This window comes from Oncorhynchus masou, chromosome 22 (assembly GCF_036934945.1).
Source record: "Oncorhynchus masou masou isolate Uvic2021 chromosome 22, UVic_Omas_1.1, whole genome shotgun sequence".
Classification (NCBI taxonomy): Eukaryota; Metazoa; Chordata; class Actinopteri; order Salmoniformes; family Salmonidae; genus Oncorhynchus; species Oncorhynchus masou.
The window spans coordinates 9,771,174-9,794,623 of record NC_088233.1 but is presented as its reverse complement, the minus strand read 5'-3'; the positions used below and the strand labels follow the sequence as shown (position 1 = coordinate 9,794,623).

At 45.0% G+C, this 23,450-nt stretch overlaps 1 protein-coding gene across 1 annotated transcript; it reads right to left on the bottom strand.

Moving 5' to 3' along the window:
• Nucleotides 1-16,110: 16,110 nt before the first annotated feature.
• Nucleotides 16,111-23,436, bottom strand: LOC135508987 (vesicle transport protein GOT1B-like). The gene is made up of 5 exons (XM_064929248.1): nucleotides 23,258-23,436; nucleotides 22,849-22,940; nucleotides 20,987-21,165; nucleotides 17,411-17,492; nucleotides 16,111-17,133 (listed from the first exon to the last, which is right to left on the bottom strand). The coding sequence occupies exons 1-5, from the start codon at nucleotides 23,280-23,282 to the stop codon at nucleotides 17,095-17,097; spliced, it is 417 nt and encodes a 138-aa protein (XP_064785320.1). The 5' UTR covers nucleotides 23,283-23,436; the 3' UTR covers nucleotides 16,111-17,094.
• Nucleotides 23,437-23,450: the final 14 nt, after the last annotated feature.

Below are 23,450 nucleotides of genomic sequence, written 5' to 3'. Positions count from 1 at the left end.
TCATGTTCATGTAAAGTATAAAGGAGAGAGAATCATGTTCATGTAAAGGAGAGAGAATCATGCTCATGTAAAGTATAAAGGAGAGAGAATCATGCTCATGTAAAGTGTAAAGGAGAGAGAATCATGTTCATGTAAAGGAGAGAGAATCATGCTCATGTAAAGTATAAAGGAGAGAGAATCATGCTCATGTAAAGTGTAAAGGAGAGAGAATCATGTTCATGTAAAGGAGAGAGAATCATGCTCATGTAAAGTATAAAGGAGAGAGAATCATGCTCATGTAAAGTGTAAAGGAGAGAGAATCATGCTCATGTAAAGTATAAAGGAGAGAGAATCATGCTCATGTAAAGTATAAAGGAGAGAGAATCATGTTCATGTAAAGGAGAGAGAATCATGCTCATGTAAAGTATAAAGGAGAGAGAATCATGCTCATGTAAAGTGTAAAGGAGAGAGAATCATGCTCATGTAAAGTATAAAGGAGAGAGAATCATGCTCATGTAAAGTATAAAGGAGAGAGAATCATGCTCATGTAAAGTGTAAAGGAGAGAGAATCATGCTCATGTAAAGTGTAAAGGAGAGAGAATCATGCTCATGTAAAGTATAAAGGAGAGAGAATCATGTTCATGTAAAGGAGAGAGAATCATGCTCATGTAAAGTATAAAGGAGAGAGAATCATGCTCATGTAAAGTGTAAAGGAGAGAGAATCATGCTCATGTAAAGGAGAGAGAATCATGCTCATGTAAATTATAAAGGAGAGCGAATCATACTCATGTAAAGTGTAAAGGAGAGAGAATCATGCTCATGTAAAGGAGAGAGAATCATGCTCATTTAAAGGAGAGAGAATCATGCTCATGTAAAGTGTAAAGGAGAGAGAATCATGCTCATGTAAAGGAGAGAGAATCATGCTCATGTAAAGTGTAAAGGAGAGAGAATAATACTAATGTAAAGTGTAAAGGAGAGAGAATCATGCTCATGTAAAGGAGAGAGAATCATGCTCATGTAAAGGAGAGAGAATCATGCTCATGTAAAGTGTAAAGGAGAGAGAATCATCATATTGATAGGCGCTTGAATTGGACTATATTGCTGTCCTGCCAGTGCATTTGGAAATGTAATGAGAACTTTTGAGTGTCAGGGAAATTGTATGGGAGTAAAAAGTACACATTGTCTTTAGGAATGTAGTGGAGTAAAAGTTGTCAAAAATATAAAAAGTATTGGAAGTACAGACACCCTCAAAAAAACTACTAAAGTAGTATTTTTACTTAATTATTTTACACCACTGAATGTAATAACATATATACATACTAATGACACATTCACATAATGTAACAAATGCATAAATAGTAGTATTTCCGAACAACTATTTGGGCAACCATAGACGTTACACAAGCACTTTACTCGAGAGAAAAAAAGAAGAAGATGTTACTGTATCTTATTTGCAACACCCATTCAATCTCAACCAAAATCACAGTTTTGAGCAGTCTGTAGGCTGTGCCTAAAATGCTGTGACCTTGGGGCACGCTCCGAGAAGGAGACACCGATGGCACCAAGAGTAGTGTTGAGGTGTGAACACTTCGTAGCAAGAAAAAGTTTTTCTCTTTATATCATTCATTATTTTGTGAGGAAAATAATTGTAGGCTACTGTAAAAGCACCCTGACATACCAATATGGGTGCATACATGTTTTTTGGGGGGGGAACACGTCCCAACAAAACAGAATAAGAATACAATTGCTACTCTTTCAGCCACCAGTTGTCAATGAAAAGTACTATTATTCAAATTGGTCCCTCATTAGCTTCTTAACTGTCCCTGGTCCCTCATTAGCTTCTTAACTGTCCCTGGTCCCTCATTAGCTTCTTAACAGTCCCTGGTCCCTCATTAGCTTCTTAACTGTCCCTGGTCCCTAATTAGCTTCTTAACTGTCCCTGGTCCCTCATTAGCTTCTTAACTGTCCCTGGTCCCTCATTAGCTTCTTAACAGTCCCTGGTCCCTCATTAGCTTCTTAACTGTCCCTGGTCCCTCATTAGCTTCTTAACTGTCCCTGGTCCCTCATTAGCTTCTTAACGGTCACTGGTCCCTCATTAGCTTCTTAACTGTCGCTGGTCCCTCATTAGCTTCTTAACGGTCCCTGGTCCCTCATTAGCTTCTTAACTGTCCCTGGTCCCTCATTAGCTTCTTAACGGTCCCTGGTCCCTCATTAGCTTCTTAACTGTCCCTGGTCCCTCATTAGCTTCTTAACGGTCCCTGGTCCCTCATTAGCTTCTTAACTGTCACTGGTCCCTCATTAGCTTCTTAACTGTCCCTGGTCCCTCATTAGTTATTTAACTGTCTTCACTGGTCCCTCATTAGCTTCTTAACTGTCCCTGGTCCCTCATTAGCTTCTTAACGGTCCCTGGTCCCTCATTAGCTTCTTAACGGTCCCTGGTCCCTCATTAGCTTCTTAACGGTCCCTGGTCCCTCATTAGCTTCTTAACTGTCCCTGGTCCCTCATTAGCTTCTTAACTGTCCCTGGTCCCTCATTAGCTTCTGAACTGTCCCTGGTCCCTCATTAGCTTCTTAACGGTCTTCACTGGTCCCTCATTAGCTTCTTAACTGTCTTCACTGGTCCCTCATTAGCTTATTAACTGTCCCTGGTCCCTCATTAGTTATTTAACGGTCCCTGGTCCCTCATTAGCTTCTTAACTGTCCCTGGTCCCTCATTAGCTTCTTAACTGTCCCTGGTCCCTCATTAGCTTCTGAACTGTCCCTGGTCCCTCATTAGCTTCTTAACGGTCTTCACTGGTCCCTCATTAGCTTCTTAACTGTCTTCACTGGTCCCTCATTAGCTTATTAACTGTCCCTGGTCCCTCATTAGTTATTTAACTGTCCCTGGTCCCTCATTAGCTTCTTAACTGTCCCTGGTCCCTCATTAGCTTCTTAACTGTCCCTGGTCCCTCATTAGCTTCTTAACTGTCCCTGGTCCCTCATTAGCTTCTTAACGGTCCCTGGTCCCTCATTAGCTTCTTAACTGTCCCTGGTCCCTCATTAGCTTCTTAACGGTCCTGGTCCCTCATTAGCTTCTTAACTGTCCCTGGTCCCTCATTAGCTTCTTAACTGTCCCTGGTCCCTCATTAGTTATTTAACTGTCCCTGGTCCCTCATTAGTTATTTAACTGTCCCTGGTCCCTCATTAGCTTCTTAACGGTCTTCACTGGTCCCTCATTAGCTTCTTAACTGTCTTCACTGGTCCCTCATTAGCTTCTTAACGGTCTTCACTGGTCCCCCATTAGCTTCTTAACGGTCTTCACTGGTCCCCCATTAGCTTCTTAACTGTCCCTGGTCCATCATTAGCTTCTTAACTGTCCCTGGTCCCTCATTAGCTTCTTAACTGTCCCTGGTCCTTCATTAGTTATTTAACTCTCCCTGGTCCCTCATTAGCTTCTTAACTGTCCCTGGTCCCTCATTAGCTTCTTAACTGTCCCTGGTCCCTCATTAGCTTCTTAACTGTCCCTGGTCCCTCATTAGCTTCTTAACTGTCCCTGGTCCCTCATTAGTTATTTAACTGTCCCTGGTCCCTCATTAGCTTCTTAACTGTCTTCACTGGTCCCTCATTAGCTTCTTAACTTTCTTCACTGGTCCCTCAGTAGCTTCTTAACGGTCTTCACTGGTCCCCCATTAGCTTCTTAACGGTCTTCACTGGTCCCTCATTAGCTTCTTAACTGTCTTCACTGGTCCCTCATTCGCTTCTTAACTGTCTTCACTGGTCCCTCATTAGCTTCTTAACTGTCTTCACTGGTCCCTCATTAGCTTCTTAACTGTCTTCACTGGTCCCTCACTAGCTTCTTAACTGTCCCTGGTCCCTCATTAGTTATTTAACTCTCCCTGGTCCCCCATTAGCTTCTTAACTGTCCCTGGTCCCTCATTAGCTTCTTAACTGTCCCTGGTCCTTCATTAGTTATTTAACTCTCCCTGGTCCCTCATTAGCTTCTTAACTGTCCCTGGTCCCTCATTAGCTTCTTAACTGTCCCTGGTCCCTCATTAGCTTCTTAACTGTCCCTGGTCCCTCATTAGTTATTTAACTGTCCCTGGTCCCTCATTAGCTTCTTAACTGTCTTCACTGGTCCCTCATTAGCTTCTTAACTGTCCCTGGTCCCTCATTAGCTTCTTAACGGTCCCTGGTCCCTCATTAGCTTCTTAACGGTCCCTGGTCCCTCATTAGCTTCTTAACTGTCCCTGGTCCCTCATTAGCTTCTTAACTGTCCCTGGTCCCTCATTAGCTTCTGAACTGTCCCTGGTCCCTCATTAGCTTCTGAACTGTCCCTGGTCCCTCATTAGCTTCTTAACGGTCTTCACTGGTCCCTCATTAGCTTCTTAACTGTCTTCACTGGTCCCTCATTAGCTTATTAACTGTCCCTGGTCCCTCATTAGCTTCTTAACTGTCCCTGGTCCCTCATTAGCTTCTTAACGGTCCCTGGTCCCTCATTAGCTTCTTAACTGTCCCTGGTCCCTCATTAGCTTCTGAACTGTCCCTGGTCCCTCATTAGCTTCTTAACGGTCTTCACTGGTCCCTCATTAGCTTCTTAACTGTCTTCACTGGTCCCTCATTAGCTTCTTAACTTTCTTCACTGGTCCCTCATTAGCTTCTTAACGGTCTTCACTGGTCCCCCATTAGCTTCTTAACAGTCTTCACTGGTCCCTCATTCGCTTCTTAACTGTCTTCACTGGTCCCTCACTAGCTTCTTAACTGTCCCTGGTCCCTCATTAGTTATTTAACTCTCCCTGGTCCATCATTAGCTTCTTAACTGTCCCTGGTCCCTCATTAGCTTCTTAACTGTCCCTGGTCCCTCATTAGCTTCTTAACTGTCCCTGGTCCCTCATTAGCTTCTTAACGGTCCCTGGTCCCTCATTAGCTTCTTAACTGTCCCTGGTCCCTCATTAGCTTCTTAACGGTCCTGGTCCCTCATTAGCTTCTTAACTGTCCCTGGTCCCTCATTAGCTTCTTAACTGTCCCTGGTCCCTCATTAGTTATTTAACTGTCCCTGGTCCCTCATTAGTTATTTAACTGTCCCTGGTCCCTCATTAGCTTCTTAACGGTCTTCACTGGTCCCTCATTAGCTTCTTAACTGTCTTCACTGGTCCCTCATTAGCTTCTTAACGGTCTTCACTGGTCCCCCATTAGCTTCTTAACGGTCTTCACTGGTCCCCCATTAGCTTCTTAACTGTCCCTGGTCCATCATTAGCTTCTTAACTGTCCCTGGTCCCTCATTAGCTTCTTAACTGTCCCTGGTCCCTCATTAGCTTCTTAACTGTCCCTGGTCCCTCATTAGCTTCTTAACTGTCCCTGGTCCCTCATTAGCTTCTTAACTGTCCCTGGTCCCTCATTAGTTATTTAACTGTCCCTGGTCCCTCATTAGCTTCTTAACTGTCTTCACTGGTCCCTCATTAGCTTCTTAACTTTCTTCACTGGTCCCTCATTAGCTTCTTAACGGTCTTCACTGGTCCCCCATTAGCTTCTTAACGGTCTTCACTGGTCCCTCATTAGCTTCTTAACTGTCTTCACTGGTCCCTCATTCGCTTCTTAACTGTCTTCACTGGTCCCTCATTAGCTTCTTAACTGTCTTCACTGGTCCCTCATTAGCTTCTTAACTGTCTTCACTGGTCCCTCACTAGCTTCTTAACTGTCCCTGGTCCCTCATTAGTTATTTAACTCTCCCTGGTCCCCCATTAGCTTCTTAACTGTCCCTGGTCCCTCATTAGCTTCTTAACTGTCCCTGGTCCTTCATTAGTTATTTAACTCTCCCTGGTCCCTCATTAGCTTCTTAACTGTCCCTGGTCCCTCATTAGCTTCTTAACTGTCCCTGGTCCCTCATTAGCTTCTTAACTGTCCCTGGTCCCTCATTAGTTATTTAACTGTCCCTGGTCCCTCATTAGCTTCTTAACTGTCTTCACTGGTCCCTCATTAGCTTCTTAACTGTCCCTGGTCCCTCATTAGCTTCTTAACGGTCCCTGGTCCCTCATTAGCTTCTTAACGGTCCCTGGTCCCTCATTAGCTTCTTAACTGTCCCTGGTCCCTCATTAGCTTCTTAACTGTCCCTGGTCCCTCATTAGCTTCTGAACTGTCCCTGGTCCCTCATTAGCTTCTGAACTGTCCCTGGTCCCTCATTAGCTTCTTAACGGTCTTCACTGGTCCCTCATTAGCTTCTTAACTGTCTTCACTGGTCCCTCATTAGCTTATTAACTGTCCCTGGTCCCTCATTAGCTTCTTAACTGTCCCTGGTCCCTCATTAGCTTCTTAACTGTCCCTGGTCCCTCATTAGCTTCTTAACTGTCCCTGGTCCCTCATTAGCTTCTTAACGGTCCCTGGTCCCTCATTAGCTTCTTAACTGTCCCTGGTCCCTCATTAGCTTCTGAACTGTCCCTGGTCCCTCATTAGCTTCTTAACGGTCTTCACTGGTCCCTCATTAGCTTCTTAACTGTCTTCACTGGTCCCTCATTAGCTTCTTAACTTTCTTCACTGGTCCCTCATTAGCTTCTTAACGGTCTTCACTGGTCCCCCATTAGCTTCTTAACAGTCTTCACTGGTCCCTCATTCGCTTCTTAACTGTCTTCACTGGTCCCTCACTAGCTTCTTAACTGTCCCTGGTCCCTCATTAGTTATTTAACTCTCCCTGGTCCATCATTAGCTTCTTAACTGTCCCTGGTCCCTCATTAGCTTCTTAACTGTCCCTGGTCCCTCATTAGTTATTTAACTCTCCCTGGTCCCTCATCAGCTTCTTAACTGTCCCTGGTCCATCATTAGCTTCTTAACTGTCCCTGGTCCATCATTAGCTTCTTAACTGTCCCTGGTCCCTCATTAGTTATTTAACTGTCCCTGGTCCCCCATTAGCTTCTTAACGGTCTTCACTGGTCCCCCATTAGCTTCTTAACTGTCCCTGGTCCATCATTAGCTTCTTAACTGTCCCTGGTCCCTCATCAGCTTCTTAACTGTCCCTGGTCCATCATTAGCTTCTTAACTGTCCCTGGTCCCTCATTAGCTTCTTAACTGTCCCTGGTCCATCATTAGCTTCTTAACTGTCCCTGGTCCCTCATTAGCTTCTTAAATGTCCCTGGTCCATCATTAGCTTCTTAACTGTCCCTGGTCCCTCATTAGCTTCTTAAATGTCCCTGGTCCCTCATTAGCTTCCTAACTGTCCCTGGTCCCTCATTAGCTTCCTAACGGTCCCTGGTCCCTCATTAGCTTCCTAACTGTCCCTGGTCCCTCATTAGCTTCCTAACTGTCCCTGGTCCCTCATTAGCTTCCTAACTGTCCCTGGTCCCTCATTAGCTTCCTAACTGTCCCTGGTCCCTCATTAGCTTCCTAACTGTCCCTGGTCCCTCATTAGTTTCTTAACGGTCTTCACTGGTTCCTCATTAGCTTCTTAACTGTCCCTGGTCCCTCATTAGCTTCCTAACTGTCCCTGGTCCCTCATTAGCTTCCTAACTGTCCCTGGTCCCTCATTGGCTTCCTAACTGTCCCTGGTCCCTCACTAGCTTCTTAACTGTCCCTGGTCCCTCATTAGTTATTTAACTCTCCCTGGTCCCCCATTAGCTTCTTAACTGTCCCTGGTCCCTCATTAGCTTCTTAACTGTCCCTGGTCCTTCATTAGTTATTTAACTCTCCCTGGTCCCTCATTAGCTTCTTAACTGTCCCTGGTCCCTCATTAGCTTCTTAACTGTCCCTGGTCCCTCATTAGCTTCTTAACTGTCCCTGGTCCCTCATTAGTTATTTAACTGTCCCTGGTCCCTCATTAGCTTCTTAACTGTCTTCACTGGTCCCTCATTAGCTTCTTAACTGTCCCTGGTCCCTCATTAGTTATTTAACTGTCCCTGGTCCCTCATTAGCTTCTTAACGGTCCCTGGTCCCTCATTAGCTTCTTAACTGTCCCTGGTCCCTCATTAGCTTCTTAACCGTCCCTGGTCCCTCATTAGCTTCTGAACTGTCCCTGGTCCCTCATTAGCTTCTTAACGGTCTTCACTGGTCCCTCATTAGCTTCTTAACTGTCTTCACTGGTCCCTCATTAGCTTATTAACTGTCCCTGGTCCCTCATTAGTTATTTAACTGTCCCTGGTCCCTCATTAGCTTCTTAACTGTCCCTGGTCCCTCATTAGCTTCTTAACTGTCCCTGGTCCCTCATTAGCTTCTTAACTGTCCCTGGTCCCTCATTAGCTTCTTAACGGTCCCTGGTCCCTCATTAGCTTCTTAACTGTCCCTGGTCCCTCATTAGCTTCTTAACGGTCCTGGTCCCTCATTAGCTTCTTAACTGTCCCTGGTCCCTCATTAGCTTCTTAACTGTCCCTGGTCCCTCATTAGTTATTTAACTGTCCCTGGTCCCTCATTAGTTATTTAACTGTCCCTGGTCCCTCATTAGCTTCTTAACGGTCTTCACTGGTCCCTCATTAGCTTCTTAACTGTCTTCACTGGTCCCTCATTAGCTTCTTAACGGTCTTCACTGGTCCCCCATTAGCTTCTTAACGGTCTTCACTGGTCCCCCATTAGCTTCTTAACTGTCCCTGGTCCATCATTAGCTTCTTAACTGTCCCTGGTCCCTCATTAGCTTCTTAACTGTCCCTGGTCCTTCATTAGTTATTTAACTCTCCCTGGTCCCTCATTAGCTTCTTAACTGTCCCTGGTCCCTCATTAGCTTCTTAACTGTCCCTGGTCCCTCATTAGCTTCTTAACTGTCCCTGGTCCCTCATTAGCTTCTTAACTGTCCCTGGTCCCTCATTAGTTATTTAACTGTCCCTGGTCCCTCATTAGCTTCTTAACTGTCTTCACTGGTCCCTCATTAGCTTCTTAACTTTCTTCACTGGTCCCTCATTAGCTTCTTAACGGTCTTCACTGGTCCCCCATTAGCTTCTTAACGGTCTTCACTGGTCCCTCATTAGCTTCTTAACTGTCTTCACTGGTCCCTCATTCGCTTCTTAACTGTCTTCACTGGTCCCTCATTAGCTTCTTAACTGTCTTCACTGGTCCCTCATTAGCTTCTTAACTGTCTTCACTGGTCCCTCACTAGCTTCTTAACTGTCCCTGGTCCCTCATTAGTTATTTAACTCTCCCTGGTCCCCCATTAGCTTCTTAACTGTCCCTGGTCCCTCATTAGCTTCTTAACTGTCCCTGGTCCTTCATTAGTTATTTAACTCTCCCTGGTCCCTCATTAGCTTCTTAACTGTCCCTGGTCCCTCATTAGCTTCTTAACTGTCCCTGGTCCCTCATTAGCTTCTTAACTGTCCCTGGTCCCTCATTAGTTATTTAACTGTCCCTGGTCCCTCATTAGCTTCTTAACTGTCTTCACTGGTCCCTCATTAGCTTCTTAATTGTCCCTGGTCCCTCATTAGCTTCTTAACGGTCCCTGGTCCCTCATTAGCTTCTTAACGGTCTTCACTGGTCCCTCATTAGCTTCTTAACGGTCCCTGGTCCCTCATTAGCTTCTTAACGGTCCCTGGTCCATCATTAGCTTCTGAACTGTCCCTGGTCCCTCATTAGCTTCTTAACGGTCTTCACTGGTCCCTCATTAGCTTCTTAACTGTCTTCACTGGTCCCTCATTAGCTTCTTAACTTTCTTCACTGGTCCCTCATTAGCTTCTTAACGGTCTTCACTGGTCCCCCATTAGCTTCTTAACAGTCTTCACTGGTCCCTCATTCGCTTCTTAACTGTCTTCACTGGTCCCTCATTAGCTTCTTAACTGTCTTCACTGGTCCCTCATTAGCTTCTTAACTGTCTTCACTGGTCCCTCACTAGCTTCTTAACTGTCCCTGGTCCCTCATTAGTTATTTAACTCTCCCTGGTCCATCATTAGCTTCTTAACTGTCCCTGGTCCCTCATTAGCTTCTTAACTGTCCCTGGTCCCTCATTATTTATTTAACTCTCCCTGGTCCCTCATCAGCTTCTTAACTGTCCCTGGTCCATCATTAGCTTCTTAACTGTCCCTGGTCCATCATTAGCTTCTTAACTGTCCCTGGTCCCTCATTAGTTATTTAACTGTCCCTGGTCCCCCATTAGCTTCTTAACGGTCTTCACTGGTCCCCCATTAGCTTCTTAACTGTCCCTGGTCCATCATTAGCTTCTTAACTGTCCCTGGTCCCTCATTAGCTTCTTAACTGTCCCTGGTCCATCATTAGCTTCTTAACTGTCCCTGGTCCCTCATTAGCTTCTTAACTGTCCCTGGTCCATCATTAGCTTCTTAACTGTCCCTGGTCCCCCATTAGCTTCTTAACTGTCCCTGGTCCCTCATTAGCTTCTTAACTGTCCCTGGTCCTTCATTAGTTATTTAACTCTCCCTGGTCCCTCATTAGCTTCTTAACTGTCCCTGGTCCCTCATTAGCTTCTTAACTGTCCCTGGTCCCTCATTAGCTTCTTAACTGTCCCTGGTCCCTCATTAGTTATTTAACTGTCCCTGGTCCCTCATTAGCTTCTTAACTGTCTTCACTGGTCCCTCATTAGCTTCTTAACTGTCCCTGGTCCCTCATTAGCTTCTTAACGGTCCCTGGTCCCTCATTAGCTTCTTAACGGTCCCTGGTCCCTCATTAGCTTCTTAACTGTCCCTGGTCCCTCATTAGCTTCTTAACTGTCCCTGGTCCCTCATTAGCTTCTGAACTGTCCCTGGTCCCTCATTAGCTTCTGAACTGTCCCTGGTCCCTCATTAGCTTCTTAACGGTCTTCACTGGTCCCTCATTAGCTTCTTAACTGTCTTCACTGGTCCCTCATTAGCTTATTAACTGTCCCTGGTCCCTCATTAGCTTCTTAACTGTCCCTGGTCCCTCATTAGCTTCTTAACTGTCCCTGGTCCCTCATTAGCTTCTTAACTGTCCCTGGTCCCTCATTAGCTTCTTAACGGTCCCTGGTCCCTCATTAGCTTCTTAACTGTCCCTGGTCCCTCATTAGCTTCTGAACTGTCCCTGGTCCCTCATTAGCTTCTTAACGGTCTTCACTGGTCCCTCATTAGCTTCTTAACTGTCTTCACTGGTCCCTCATTAGCTTCTTAACTTTCTTCACTGGTCCCTCATTAGCTTCTTAACGGTCTTCACTGGTCCCCCATTAGCTTCTTAACAGTCTTCACTGGTCCCTCATTCGCTTCTTAACTGTCTTCACTGGTCCCTCACTAGCTTCTTAACTGTCCCTGGTCCCTCATTAGTTATTTAACTCTCCCTGGTCCATCATTAGCTTCTTAACTGTCCCTGGTCCCTCATTAGCTTCTTAACTGTCCCTGGTCCCTCATTAGTTATTTAACTCTCCCTGGTCCCTCATCAGCTTCTTAACTGTCCCTGGTCCATCATTAGCTTCTTAACTGTCCCTGGTCCATCATTAGCTTCTTAACTGTCCCTGGTCCCTCATTAGTTATTTAACTGTCCCTGGTCCCCCATTAGCTTCTTAACGGTCTTCACTGGTCCCCCATTAGCTTCTTAACTGTCCCTGGTCCATCATTAGCTTCTTAACTGTCCCTGGTCCCTCATCAGCTTCTTAACTGTCCCTGGTCCATCATTAGCTTCTTAACTGTCCCTGGTCCCTCATTAGCTTCTTAACTGTCCCTGGTCCATCATTAGCTTCTTAACTGTCCCTGGTCCCTCATTAGCTTCTTAAATGTCCCTGGTCCATCATTAGCTTCTTAACTGTCCCTGGTCCCTCATTAGCTTCTTAAATGTCCCTGGTCCCTCATTAGCTTCCTAACTGTCCCTGGTCCCTCATTAGCTTCCTAACGGTCCCTGGTCCCTCATTAGCTTCCTAACTGTCCCTGGTCCCTCATTAGCTTCCTAACTGTCCCTGGTCCCTCATTAGCTTCCTAACTGTCCCTGGTCCCTCATTAGCTTCCTAACTGTCCCTGGTCCCTCATTAGCTTCCTAACTGTCCCTGGTCCCTCATTAGTTTCTTAACGGTCTTCACTGGTTCCTCATTAGCTTCTTAACTGTCCCTGGTCCCTCATTAGCTTCCTAACTGTCCCTGGTCCCTCATTAGCTTCCTAACTGTCCCTGGTCCCTCATTGGCTTCCTAACTGTCCCTGGTCCCTCATTGGCTTCCTAACTGTCCCTGGTCCCTCATTCGCTTCTTAACTGTCTTCACTGGTCCCTCATTAGCTTCTTAACTGTCTTCACTGGTCCCTCATTAGCTTCTTAACTGTCTTCACTGGTCCCTCACTAGCTTCTTAACTGTCCCTGGTCCCTCATTAGTTATTTAACTCTCCCTGGTCCCCCATTAGCTTCTTAACTGTCCCTGGTCCCTCAGTAGCTTCTTAACTGTCCCTGGTCCTTCATTAGTTATTTAACTCTCCCTGGTCCCTCATTAGCTTCTTAACTGTCCCTGGTCCCTCATTAGCTTCTTAACTGTCCCTGGTCCTTCATTAGTTATTTAACTCTCCCTGGTCCCTCATTAGCTTCTTAACTGTCCCTGGTCCCTCATTAGCTTCTTAACTGTCCCTGGTCCCTCATTAGCTTCTTAACTGTCCCTGGTCCCTCATTAGTTATTTAACTGTCCCTGGTCCCTCATTAGCTTCTTAACTGTCTTCACTGGTCCCTCATTAGCTTCTTAACTGTCCCTGGTCCCTCATTAGCTTCTTAACGGTCCCTGGTCCCTCATTAGCTTCTTAACGGTCCCTGGTCCCTCATTAGCTTCTTAACTGTCCCTGGTCCCTCATTAGCTTCTTAACTGTCCCTGGTCCCTCATTAGCTTCTGAACTGTCCCTGGTCCCTCATTAGCTTCTTAACGGTCTTCACTGGTCCCTCATTAGCTTCTTAACTGTCTTCACTGGTCCCTCATTAGCTTATTAACTGTCCCTGGTCCCTCATTAGTTATTTAACTGTCCCTGGTCCCTCATTAGCTTCTTAACTGTCCCTGGTCCCTCATTAGCTTCTTAACTGTCCCTGGTCCCTCATTAGCTTCTTAACTGTCCCTGGTCCCTCATTAGCTTCTTAACGGTCCCTGGTCCCTCATTAGCTTCTTAACTGTCCCTGGTCCCTCATTAGCTTCTTAACGGTCCTGGTCCCTCATTAGCTTCTTAACTGTCCCTGGTCCCTCATTAGCTTCTTAACTGTCCCTGGTCCCTCATTAGTTATTTAACTGTCCCTGGTCCCTCATTAGTTATTTAACTGTCCCTGGTCCCTCATTAGCTTCTTAACGGTCTTCACTGGTCCCTCATTAGCTTCTTAACTGTCTTCACTGGTCCCTCATTAGCTTCTTAACGGTCTTCACTGGTCCCCCATTAGCTTCTTAACTGTCCCTGGTCCATCATTAGCTTCTTAACTGTCCCTGGTCCCTCATTAGCTTCTTAACTGTCCCTGGTCCTTCATTAGTTATTTAACTCTCCCTGGTCCCTCATTAGCTTCTTAACTGTCCCTGGTCCCTCATTAGCTTCTTAACTGTCCCTGGTCCCTCATTAGCTTCTTAACTGTCCCTGGTCCCTCATTAGCTTCTTAACTGTCCCTGGTCCCTCATTAGTTATTTAACTGTCCCTGGTCCCTCATTAGCTTCTTAACTGTCTTCACTGGTCCCTCATTAGCTTCTTAACGGTCTTCACTGGTCCCCCATTAGCTTCTTAACGGTCTTCACTGGTCCCTCATTAGCTTCTTAACTGTCTTCACTGGTCCCTCATTCGCTTCTTAACTGTCTTCACTGGTCCCTCATTAGCTTCTTAACTGTCTTCACTGGTCCCTCATTAGCTTCTTAACTGTCTTCACTGGTCCCTCACTAGCTTCTTAACTGTCCCTGGTCCCTCATTAGTTATTTAACTCTCCCTGGTCCCCCATTAGCTTCTTAACTGTCCCTGGTCCCTCATTAGCTTCTTAACTGTCCCTGGTCCTTCATTAGTTATTTAACTCTCCCTGGTCCCTCATTAGCTTCTTAACTGTCCCTGGTCCCTCATTAGCTTCTTAACTGTCCCTGGTCCCTCATTAGCTTCTTAACTGTCCCTGGTCCCTCATTAGCTTCTTAACTGTCTTCACTGGTCCCTCATTAGCTTCTTAATTGTCCCTGGTCCCTCATTAGCTTCTTAACGGTCCCTGGTCCCTCATTAGCTTCTTAACGGTCTTCACTGGTCCCTCATTAGCTTCTTAACGGTCCCTGGTCCCTCATTAGCTTCTTAACGGTCCCTGGTCCATCATTAGCTTCTGAACTGTCCCTGGTCCCTCATTAGCTTCTTAACGGTCTTCACTGGTCCCTCATTAGCTTCTTAACTGTCTTCACTGGTCCCTCATTAGCTTCTTAACGGTCTTCACTGGTCCCCCATTAGCTTCTTAACAGTCTTCACTGGTCCCTCATTCGCTTCTTAACTGTCTTCACTGGTCCCTCATTAGCTTCTTAACTGTCTTCACTGGTCCCTCATTAGCTTCTTAACTGTCTTCACTGGTCCCTCACTAGCTTCTTAACTGTCCCTGGTCCCTCATTAGTTATTTAACTCTCCCTGGTCCATCATTAGCTTCTTAACTGTCCCTGGTCCCTCATTAGCTTCTTAACTGTCCCTGGTCCCTCATTATTTATTTAACTCTCCCTGGTCCCTCATCAGCTTCTTAACTGTCCCTGGTCCATCATTAGCTTCTTAACTGTCCCTGGTCCATCATTAGCTTCTTAACTGTCCCTGGTCCATCATTAGCTTCTTAACTGTCCCTGGTCCCCCATTAGTTATTTAACTGTCCCTGGTCCCCCATTAGCTTCTTAACGGTCTTCACTGGTCCCCCATTAGCTTCTTAACTGTCCCTGGTCCATCATTAGCTTCTTAACTGTCCCTGGTCCCTCATTAGCTTCTTAACTGTCCCTGGTCCCTCATCAGCTTCTTAACTGTCCCTGGTCCATCATTAGCTTCTTAACTGTCCCTGGTCCCTCATTAGCTTCTTAACTGTCCCTGGTCCATCATTAGCTTCTTAACTGTCCCTGGTCCCTCATTAGCTTCTTAAATGTCCCTGGTCCATCATTAGCTTCTTAACTGTCCCTGGTCCCTCATTAGCTTCTTAAATGTCCCTGGTCCCTCATTAGCTTCCTAACTGTCCCTGGTCCCTCATTAGCTTCCTAACGGTCCCTGGTCCCTCATTAGCTTCCTAACTGTCCCTGGTCCCTCATTAGCTTCCTAACTGTCCCTGGTCCCTCATTAGCTTCCTAACTGTCCCTGGTCCCTCATTAGCTTCCTAACTGTCCCTGGTCCCTCATTAGTTTCTTAACGGTCTTCACTGGTTCCTCATTAGCTTCTTAACTGTCCCTGGTCCCTCATTAGCTTCCTAACTGTCCCTGGTCCCTCATTAGCTTCCTAACTGTCCCTGGTCCCTCATTGGCTTCCTAACTGTCCCTGGTCCCTCATTGGCTTCCTAACTGTCCCTGGTCCCTCATTAGCTTCTTAACTATCTTCACTGGTCCCTCATTAGCTTCCTAATAGTCCCTGGTCCCTCATTAGCTTCTTAACGGTCCCTGGTCCCTCATTAGGTTCTTAACTGTCCCTGGTCCCTCATTAGCTTCCTAACTGTCCCTGGTCCCTCAACGGTCTTCACTGGTTCCTCATTAGCTTCTTCACTGTCCCTGGTCCCTCATTAGCTTCTTAACTGTCTTGGCTGTCCCTGGTCCCTCATTAGCTTCTTAACTGTCTTGGCTGTCCCTGGTCCCTCATTAGCTGTGAACTAGGTATTATTATAACCCATTGTGCGTAAACTGTGAACTGTCATTAGTACTGATACACAAAGTTCCTCCACAGGGTGGAGATATCCGATTCAGATTTAAAAGCTTGTAATAGTTTTTTTTAAATTGGGGGGGGGGGGCAATATCTGCATTATGGACAGTATCCATGCAGTGATGGGGAGAATCAACATTTGATCTTTGACCTCTGAACTTTCATTAGGGCATACATAGAAAACAGAGTATGTATAACCTGTGTTCACTGGATTATCCTGCTTATTGTTCCTAATTATACATTTTACACATGAAAGGGGGATACCTAGTCAGTTGTACAACTGAATGTATTCAACTGAAATGTGTCTTCCGCATTTAACCCAACCCATCTGAATCAGAGAGGTGCGGGGGCCTGCTAGAATCGACATTCCAATTTAAAGCAGAATTTCCGGTTATTTTAATCTACATTACTGTCATCTGAATTTCATGTGTCATTAAAACAAATTTGTCTGACAAACAGAATTTTAAAAAACATACTTTATTTCAAGCATGTATTTACAAAAGATACTGTACATTGAGTAAAACATCTCTCTAACAACAAGGCTCTTAATTCATTAAATAGAAAGTGACTTGTAAAGCCAAGCTGTGAGACCAGCAGTATCTGGGCTGTAGAGACACATTTGTAGCATTGGAGGCATTTGTTTTAGCTCGCGCAGTGTCCCGGGTGGGTGGAGATTTCCTGTAGGACTAATGGAATAGTCTAAAATTGGAAAATTCAGCTCCGGATACCATTCATGGGCAGGTGTAGCAGGTGTGTATTCAGTGACGCTGAACATTCTGAACATTGCAGATAGAAATAGAATAAGCAGAGCTGACATAATTCTCTGACAATCATATCCGTTCTACATTATACATTTCTATCTGAGCGTTCAGTAAAGCTACAGCCTCCAGAATAGGCCCCAGGTGTAAAACAAGCTGTGTTCTCAACAGCCGTACAAAATCTTCAGAGGTTACCCAAAAGGTAACCCAAAAACGATTGTCTTTGTGATGCTACAGGCACAACATTCCAATCTAGAACATATCTATCAATGTAGAAGAAAGGCATCTGTAACAGATTCCAGACTCCTCCAAAGAGCTGTCCAGTCACATGTCAATCATCATCATCATCATCATCAGTCGATCAGGAACGGACATTAACACAAAAAGGGCCCAATTCACCCATTGGAATTCGAAATAAAGTAGTCCTTTAGTAACAATGTCCATCAATGGCAACCAGGTTACGAAGCCGTTTCCTTATCGTTTCCTTAAATAAACTTTACGCAGCCAGTCGTATTCATACACGCCCAAAATAAGATTATATTTCTTTGAACAGAAAGAGGTTTTTGAATCACAGCTTTGACCTTTAACTTGTGTTGACCAATAGTAGTTGACCAGTAGGGAACAAAGTCCCCATTATATAAATAGAGTTAAGCGATATAATACCCTCCAATCCAAAGGTTGTCACTGTTATACCATATTGTTGCTGTCGCTGACTTTGTCCACCAACTGAAGAAGAGAGAATTTGATTATCAGTAAACCACAATCTTACCAATTCAGGGGCTTGTTTCCCGGTCACAGATTAAGCCTAGTCGTAGACTAAAAATCAAGCTCAACGGAGAATCTCCATTTAAGCACTTTTTAGTCAAGGACTAGGCTTAATGTGCATCTGGAACCGCCTTGAGGACAGGCACAGTGATGAAAAAAAGTAATGAAACAAAAACAGCTGACTGACAATTCTATGAACTTTGCCACATTACACACAGCAAATAAACGTGATACTTACTCCACTAATCCCTGGGAGGTTGAGTATGGACCCGAGGACAGGCACCCTCCTGATGAAGCCTACTGCCACTGGGAAAAAGCCCCTGGAAAAGAGAAGAGAGTGGCATAGAGAGGTGAGAGACTGAGGAGGACTATCATTTAAGGTGAAATTCAAAAGTAGATTTCTTGATTCATCACATCCTTGGTACATCACACCCCCACCTTCCCAAAATATCAGAGGGAAGCAAACCGTGGATTGATGGCAGCATTCGCGTGAAACTGAAAGCGCGAACCACTGCTTTTAATCAGGGCAAGGTGACCGGAAACATGACCGAATACAAACAGTGCAGCCATTCCCTCCGCAAGGCAATCAAACAAGCTAAGTGTCAGTATAGAGACAAAGTAGAATCTCAATTCAACGGCTCAGACACAAGAGGCATGTGGCAGGGTCTACAGTCAATCACGGATTACAAAAAGAAAACCAGCCCAGTCACGGACCAGGATGTCTTGCTCCCAGGCAGACTAAATAACTTTTTTGCCCGCTTTGAGGACAATACAGTGCCACTGACACGGCCTGCAACAAAAACATGCAGACTCTTCTTCACTGCAGCCGAGGTGAGTAAAACATTTAAACGTGTTAACCCTCGCAAGGCTGCAGGCCCAGACGGCATCCCCAGCCGCGCCCTCAGAGCATGCGCAGACCAGCTGGCTGGTGTGTTTACGGACATATTCAATCAATCCCTATCCCAGTCTGCTGTTCCCACATGCTTCTAGAGGGCCACCATTGTTCCTGTTCCCAAGACAGCTAAGGTAACTGAGCTAAACGACTACAGCCCCGTAGCACTCACCTCCGTCATCATGAAGTGCTTTGAGAGACTAGTCAAGGACCATATCACCTCCACCCTTCCTGACACCCTAGACCCACTCCAATTTGCTTACCGCCCAAATAGGTCCACAGACGATGCAATCTCAACCACACTGCACACTGCCCTAACCCATCTGGACAAGAGGAATACCTATGTGAGAATGCTGTTCATTGACTACAGCCCGGCATTTAACACCATAGCTAGTCATCAAGCTCGAGACCCTGGGTCTCGACCCCGCCCTGTGCAACTGGGTACTGGACTTCCTGACGGGCCGCCCCCAGGTGGTGAGGGTAGGCAACAACATCTCCACCCCGCTGATCCTCAACACTGGGGCCCCACAAGGGTGCGTTCTGAGCCCTCTCCTGTACTCCCTGTTCACCCACGACTGCGTGGCCACGCACGCCTCCAACTCAATCATCAAGTTTGCGGACGACACAACAGTGGTAGGCTTGATTACCAACAACAACGAGACGGCCTACAGGGAGGAGGTGAGGGCCCTCGGAGTGTGGTGTCAGGAAAATAACCTCACACTCAACGTCAACAAAACTAAGGAGATGATTGTGGACTTCAGGAAACAGCAGAGGGAACACCACCCTATCCACATTGATGGAACAGTAGAGGAGAGGGTAGTAAGTTTTAAGTTCCTCGGCATACACATCACAGACAAACTGAATTTGTCCAACCACACAGACAGCATCGTGAAGAAGGCGCAGCAGCGCCTCTTCAACCTCAGGAGGCTGAAGAAATTCGGCTTGTCACCAAAAGCACTCACAAACTTCTACAGATGCACAATCGAGAGCATCCTGGCGGGCTGTATCACCGCCTGGTACGGCAACTGCTCCGCCCACAACCGTAAGGCTCTCCAGAGGGTAGTGAGGTCTGCACAACGCATCACCGGGGGCAAACTACCTGCCCTCCAGGACACCTACACCACCCGATGTTACAGGAAGGCCATAAAGATCATCAAGGACAACAACCACCCGAGCCACTGCCTGTTCACCCCGCTATCATCCAGAAGGCGAGGTCAGTACAGGTGCATCAAAGCTGGGACCGAGAGACTGAAAAACAGCTTCTATCTCAAGGCCATCAGGCTGTTAAACAGCCACCACTAACATTGAGTGGCTGCTGCAAACACACTGACTCAACTCCAGCCACTTTAATAATGGGAATTGGTGGGAAATGATGTAAAATATATCACTAGCCACTTTAAGCAATGCTACCTAATATAATGTTTACATACCCTACATTATTCATCTCATATGTATACGTACAGTGCCTTGCGAAAGTTTTCGGCCCCCTTGAACTTTGCGACCTTTTGCCACATTTCAGGCTTCAAACATAAAGATATAAAGATATCCATAAAAAGTGTCATTTAAAGTTTGCCACAAGCCACCTGGGAGACACACCAAACATGTGGAAGAAGGTGCTCTGGTCAGATGAAACCAAAATTGAACTTTTTGGCAACAATGCAAAACGTTGCTTTTATGCCAAACATAACACAGCTCATCACCCTGAACACACCATACCCACTGTCAAACATGGTGGTGGCAGCATCATGGTTTGGGCCTGCTTTTCTTCAGCAGGGACAGGGAAGATGGTTAAAATTGATGGGAAGATGGATGGAGCCAAATACAGGGCCATTCTGGAAGAAAACCTAATGGAGTCTGCAAAAGACCTGAGACTGGGACGGAGATTTGTCTTCCAACAAGACAATGATCCAAAACATAAAGCAAAATCTACAATGGAATGGTTCAAAAATAAACATATCCAGGTGTTAGAATGGCCAAGTCAAAGTCCAGACCTGAATCCAATCGAGAATCTGTGGAAAGAACTGAAAACTGCTGTTCACAAATGCTCTCCATCCAACCTCACTGAGCTCGAGCTGTTTTGCAAGGAGGAATGGAATGGGAAAAAATTTCAGTCTTTCGATGTGCAAAACTGATAGAGACATACCCCAAGCAACTTACAGCTGAAATCGCAGCAAAAGGTGGCGCTACAAAGTATTAACTTAAGGGGGCTGAATAATTTTGCACGCCCAATTTTTCAGTTTTTGATTTGTTAAAAAAGTTTGAAATATCCAATAAATGTCGTTCCACCTCATGATTGTGTCCCACTTGTTGTTGATTCTTCACAAAAAAAATACAGTTTTATATCTTTATGTTAGAAGCCTGAAATGTGGCAAAAGGTCGCAAAGTTCAAGGGGGCCGAATACTTTCGCAAGGCACTGTATATACTGTACTCTATCATCTACTGCATCTTTATGCAATACATGTATCACTAGCCACTTTTACTATGCCACTTTGTTTACATACTCATCTCATTTGTATATACTGTACTCAATACCATCTACTGTATCTTGCCTATGCTGCTCTGTACCATCACTCATTCATATATCTTCATGTACATATTCTTTATCCCCTTACACTTGTGTGTATAAGACAGTAGTTTTGGAATTGTTAGTTAGATTACTTGTTGGTTATTACTGCATTGTCGGAACTAGAAGCACAAGCATTTCACTACACTCGCATTAACATCTGCTAACCATGTGTATGTGACAAATTTGATTTGATTTGGGAGAGCACCGGAGGAGAATATTTAAGGTTGTTTCTCCTCCAAAGCTCTCATCGCTTACCTCTGATATTTTGATTAGAGAAGGAGAGAGGAAGCAAGGGAAAAAAAACTTGAGATTAGCCCATTTTTTTGGGACCAACTTTCATTTCAGACCAACTCACCTGAATAAGAGGAAAAATCCATACATCTCCAGCACCACTCCAATGATGGGCCAGCCAATCAGAACCACGACCACGCCCCCCAGGAAGAAACTGGTGGCTTTAAATTTGTGTCTCTGGAAGAAGAATTTGAAGGTACGCTCCAAGCCGATGACAAAGGCTAGGCCTGCTACAAACAATATCTGACACACAAACACGGGGACAATAAATTAACAGAGGATTGGCAGTACTAGCCTGGCGGCATCCAAACTCATTTATACTTAACAAAAATATAAATTCAACATGCTACAATTTCAAAGATTTTACTGAGTTACAGTTCATATATGGAAATCAGTCAATTGAAAAACAAAACATTCATTAGGCCCTAATCTATTGATTTCACATGACTGGAGATAGATAGATAGATAGATAGATAGATAGATAGATAGATAGATAGATAGATAGATAGATAGATAGATAGATCCCTTAAAGACAATAGGTAGGGGCGTGGATCAGAAAACTAGTCAATATCTGGTGTGACCACCATTTATTTGCATCATGCAGCGCGATACATCTCCTTCACATAGAGTTGATCAGGCTGTTGATTGTGGCCTGTGGAATGTTGTCTCACTCCTCTTCAATGGCTGTGCGAAGTTGCTGGATATTGGCGGGAACTGGAACATGCTGTCGTACACGTCGATTCAGAGCATCCAAAACATGCTCAATGGGTGACATGGGGAGTGTGCAGGCCATGGAATAACGGGGACATTTTCAGCTTCCTGGAATTGTGTACAGATCCTTGCGACATGAGACTGTGCATTATCGTGCTGAAACATGAGGTGATGGTGGTGGCTGAATGGCACAACAATGGGCCTTAAGATCTCGTCAAGGTATCTCTGTGCATTCAAAATTGCCATTGATAAAATGCAATTGTGTTCGTTGTCAGTAGCTTATGCCTGCCCATACCCCCACCGCCACCATGGGGCACTAGGTTCACAACGTTGACATCAACAAACCGCTCACCCACACGACACCATGCACGTGGTTTGTGGGTGTGAGGCCAGTTGGACATACAGCCAAATTCTCTAAAACAACATTGGAGGTGGGTTATAATAGAGAAATTAACATTACATTCTCTGGCAACAGCTTTGGTGGAAATTCCTGCAGTCAGCATGCAAATTGCACCCTCGAGACATCTGTGGCATTGTGGTGTGTGACAAAACTGCACATTTTAGATTGCACCTGTGTAATGATATTGCTGTTTAATCAGCTTCTTGTTATGTCACATCTGTCAGGTGGACGGATTATCTTGACAAAATATAAAATGTTCACTAACAGGGATATAAACAAAAATGTTGCCAAAAATTTGAGAGTAATAAAGCTTTTTGTGCATATGGAACATTTCCGGGATCTTTTATTTCAGCTCAAGAATTATGGGACCAACACTTTACATTTTGAGTTCATATTTTTGTTTTGTGTTGCTACAGTTGTTTCACTTCAACAGCGGTGAGGTGAAAGGTAGTGAAATCATTTTGGATGCAAAGCTAGTGCAATACAGTAGGTCTTATCACTTAATTTAGCTATGCAACCTGCTGGAGGTCACATACCAATAATACAAGCTAGACAGGTCCTGACACGGTGGTTTGATCACAAACCCTGACAATACTGCCGCTAAGGAAGTGTTGCCATGCATTACAACAGAGAATCATCAAAGGCCTCCACAACAATAGCTGAAAGTGTTTCTTCCAGAGAGGAAGGAGTATAGCAGCAGAAATGAGGCAGTCTTGTTACTTTACCATAAAGAAAGCTGGTGCACATACACACAGAGGGGAATCTATGGCATACGTCATAACATTATGATTATGTAGGCTTGGGCTGTAACTCACATTTCCAATGGCAAGAAGAGCTTTGTCAAAAAACAGGACCATACCGAAGAAGAGGAAGAACACGCCGAAGCCTGTCAACCCCATCCCGATCTCTGTAGAGCCAAAATAGATGTTAATACATAGTTCCTTTACGCTTTCCATTGACATTGGATTGACACCTCCATCCTTCCATCCATACGGCACTCAGTCTGGAGATCAGGGAACTCATGAGCTAGCTACGAACTACAGTACAGATTCTTCTAACTAGCGATGCCTAAGCTGCAATGATATGACTAGCATTGAAGCTCATAAAATAGGGCGATGGGCCCAACTGGTCCCATTCATTAAATTATAGCTAGCTAGAATAAGTAGTTCACAAAGCGAATAAACAAGCTTAAAACATTTCATTTCTAAATTAAAATGGTCTTACTTTGTGAATCCGTTAGAGAGATCATTTTGGCTGCAGTGTAGCAATTGGCCAATAACTACTGCTCATTCAATAATCGTTAGATAGCTTCTAGCAGTCTCTGTTGTGTGAAGCTTGTTGACAGCAGAGTAGAAAAGCTGGAGCCACGTCTTCTGGATCGACGCATGTACGCTCAAATGATACGTTCGCAGGAATC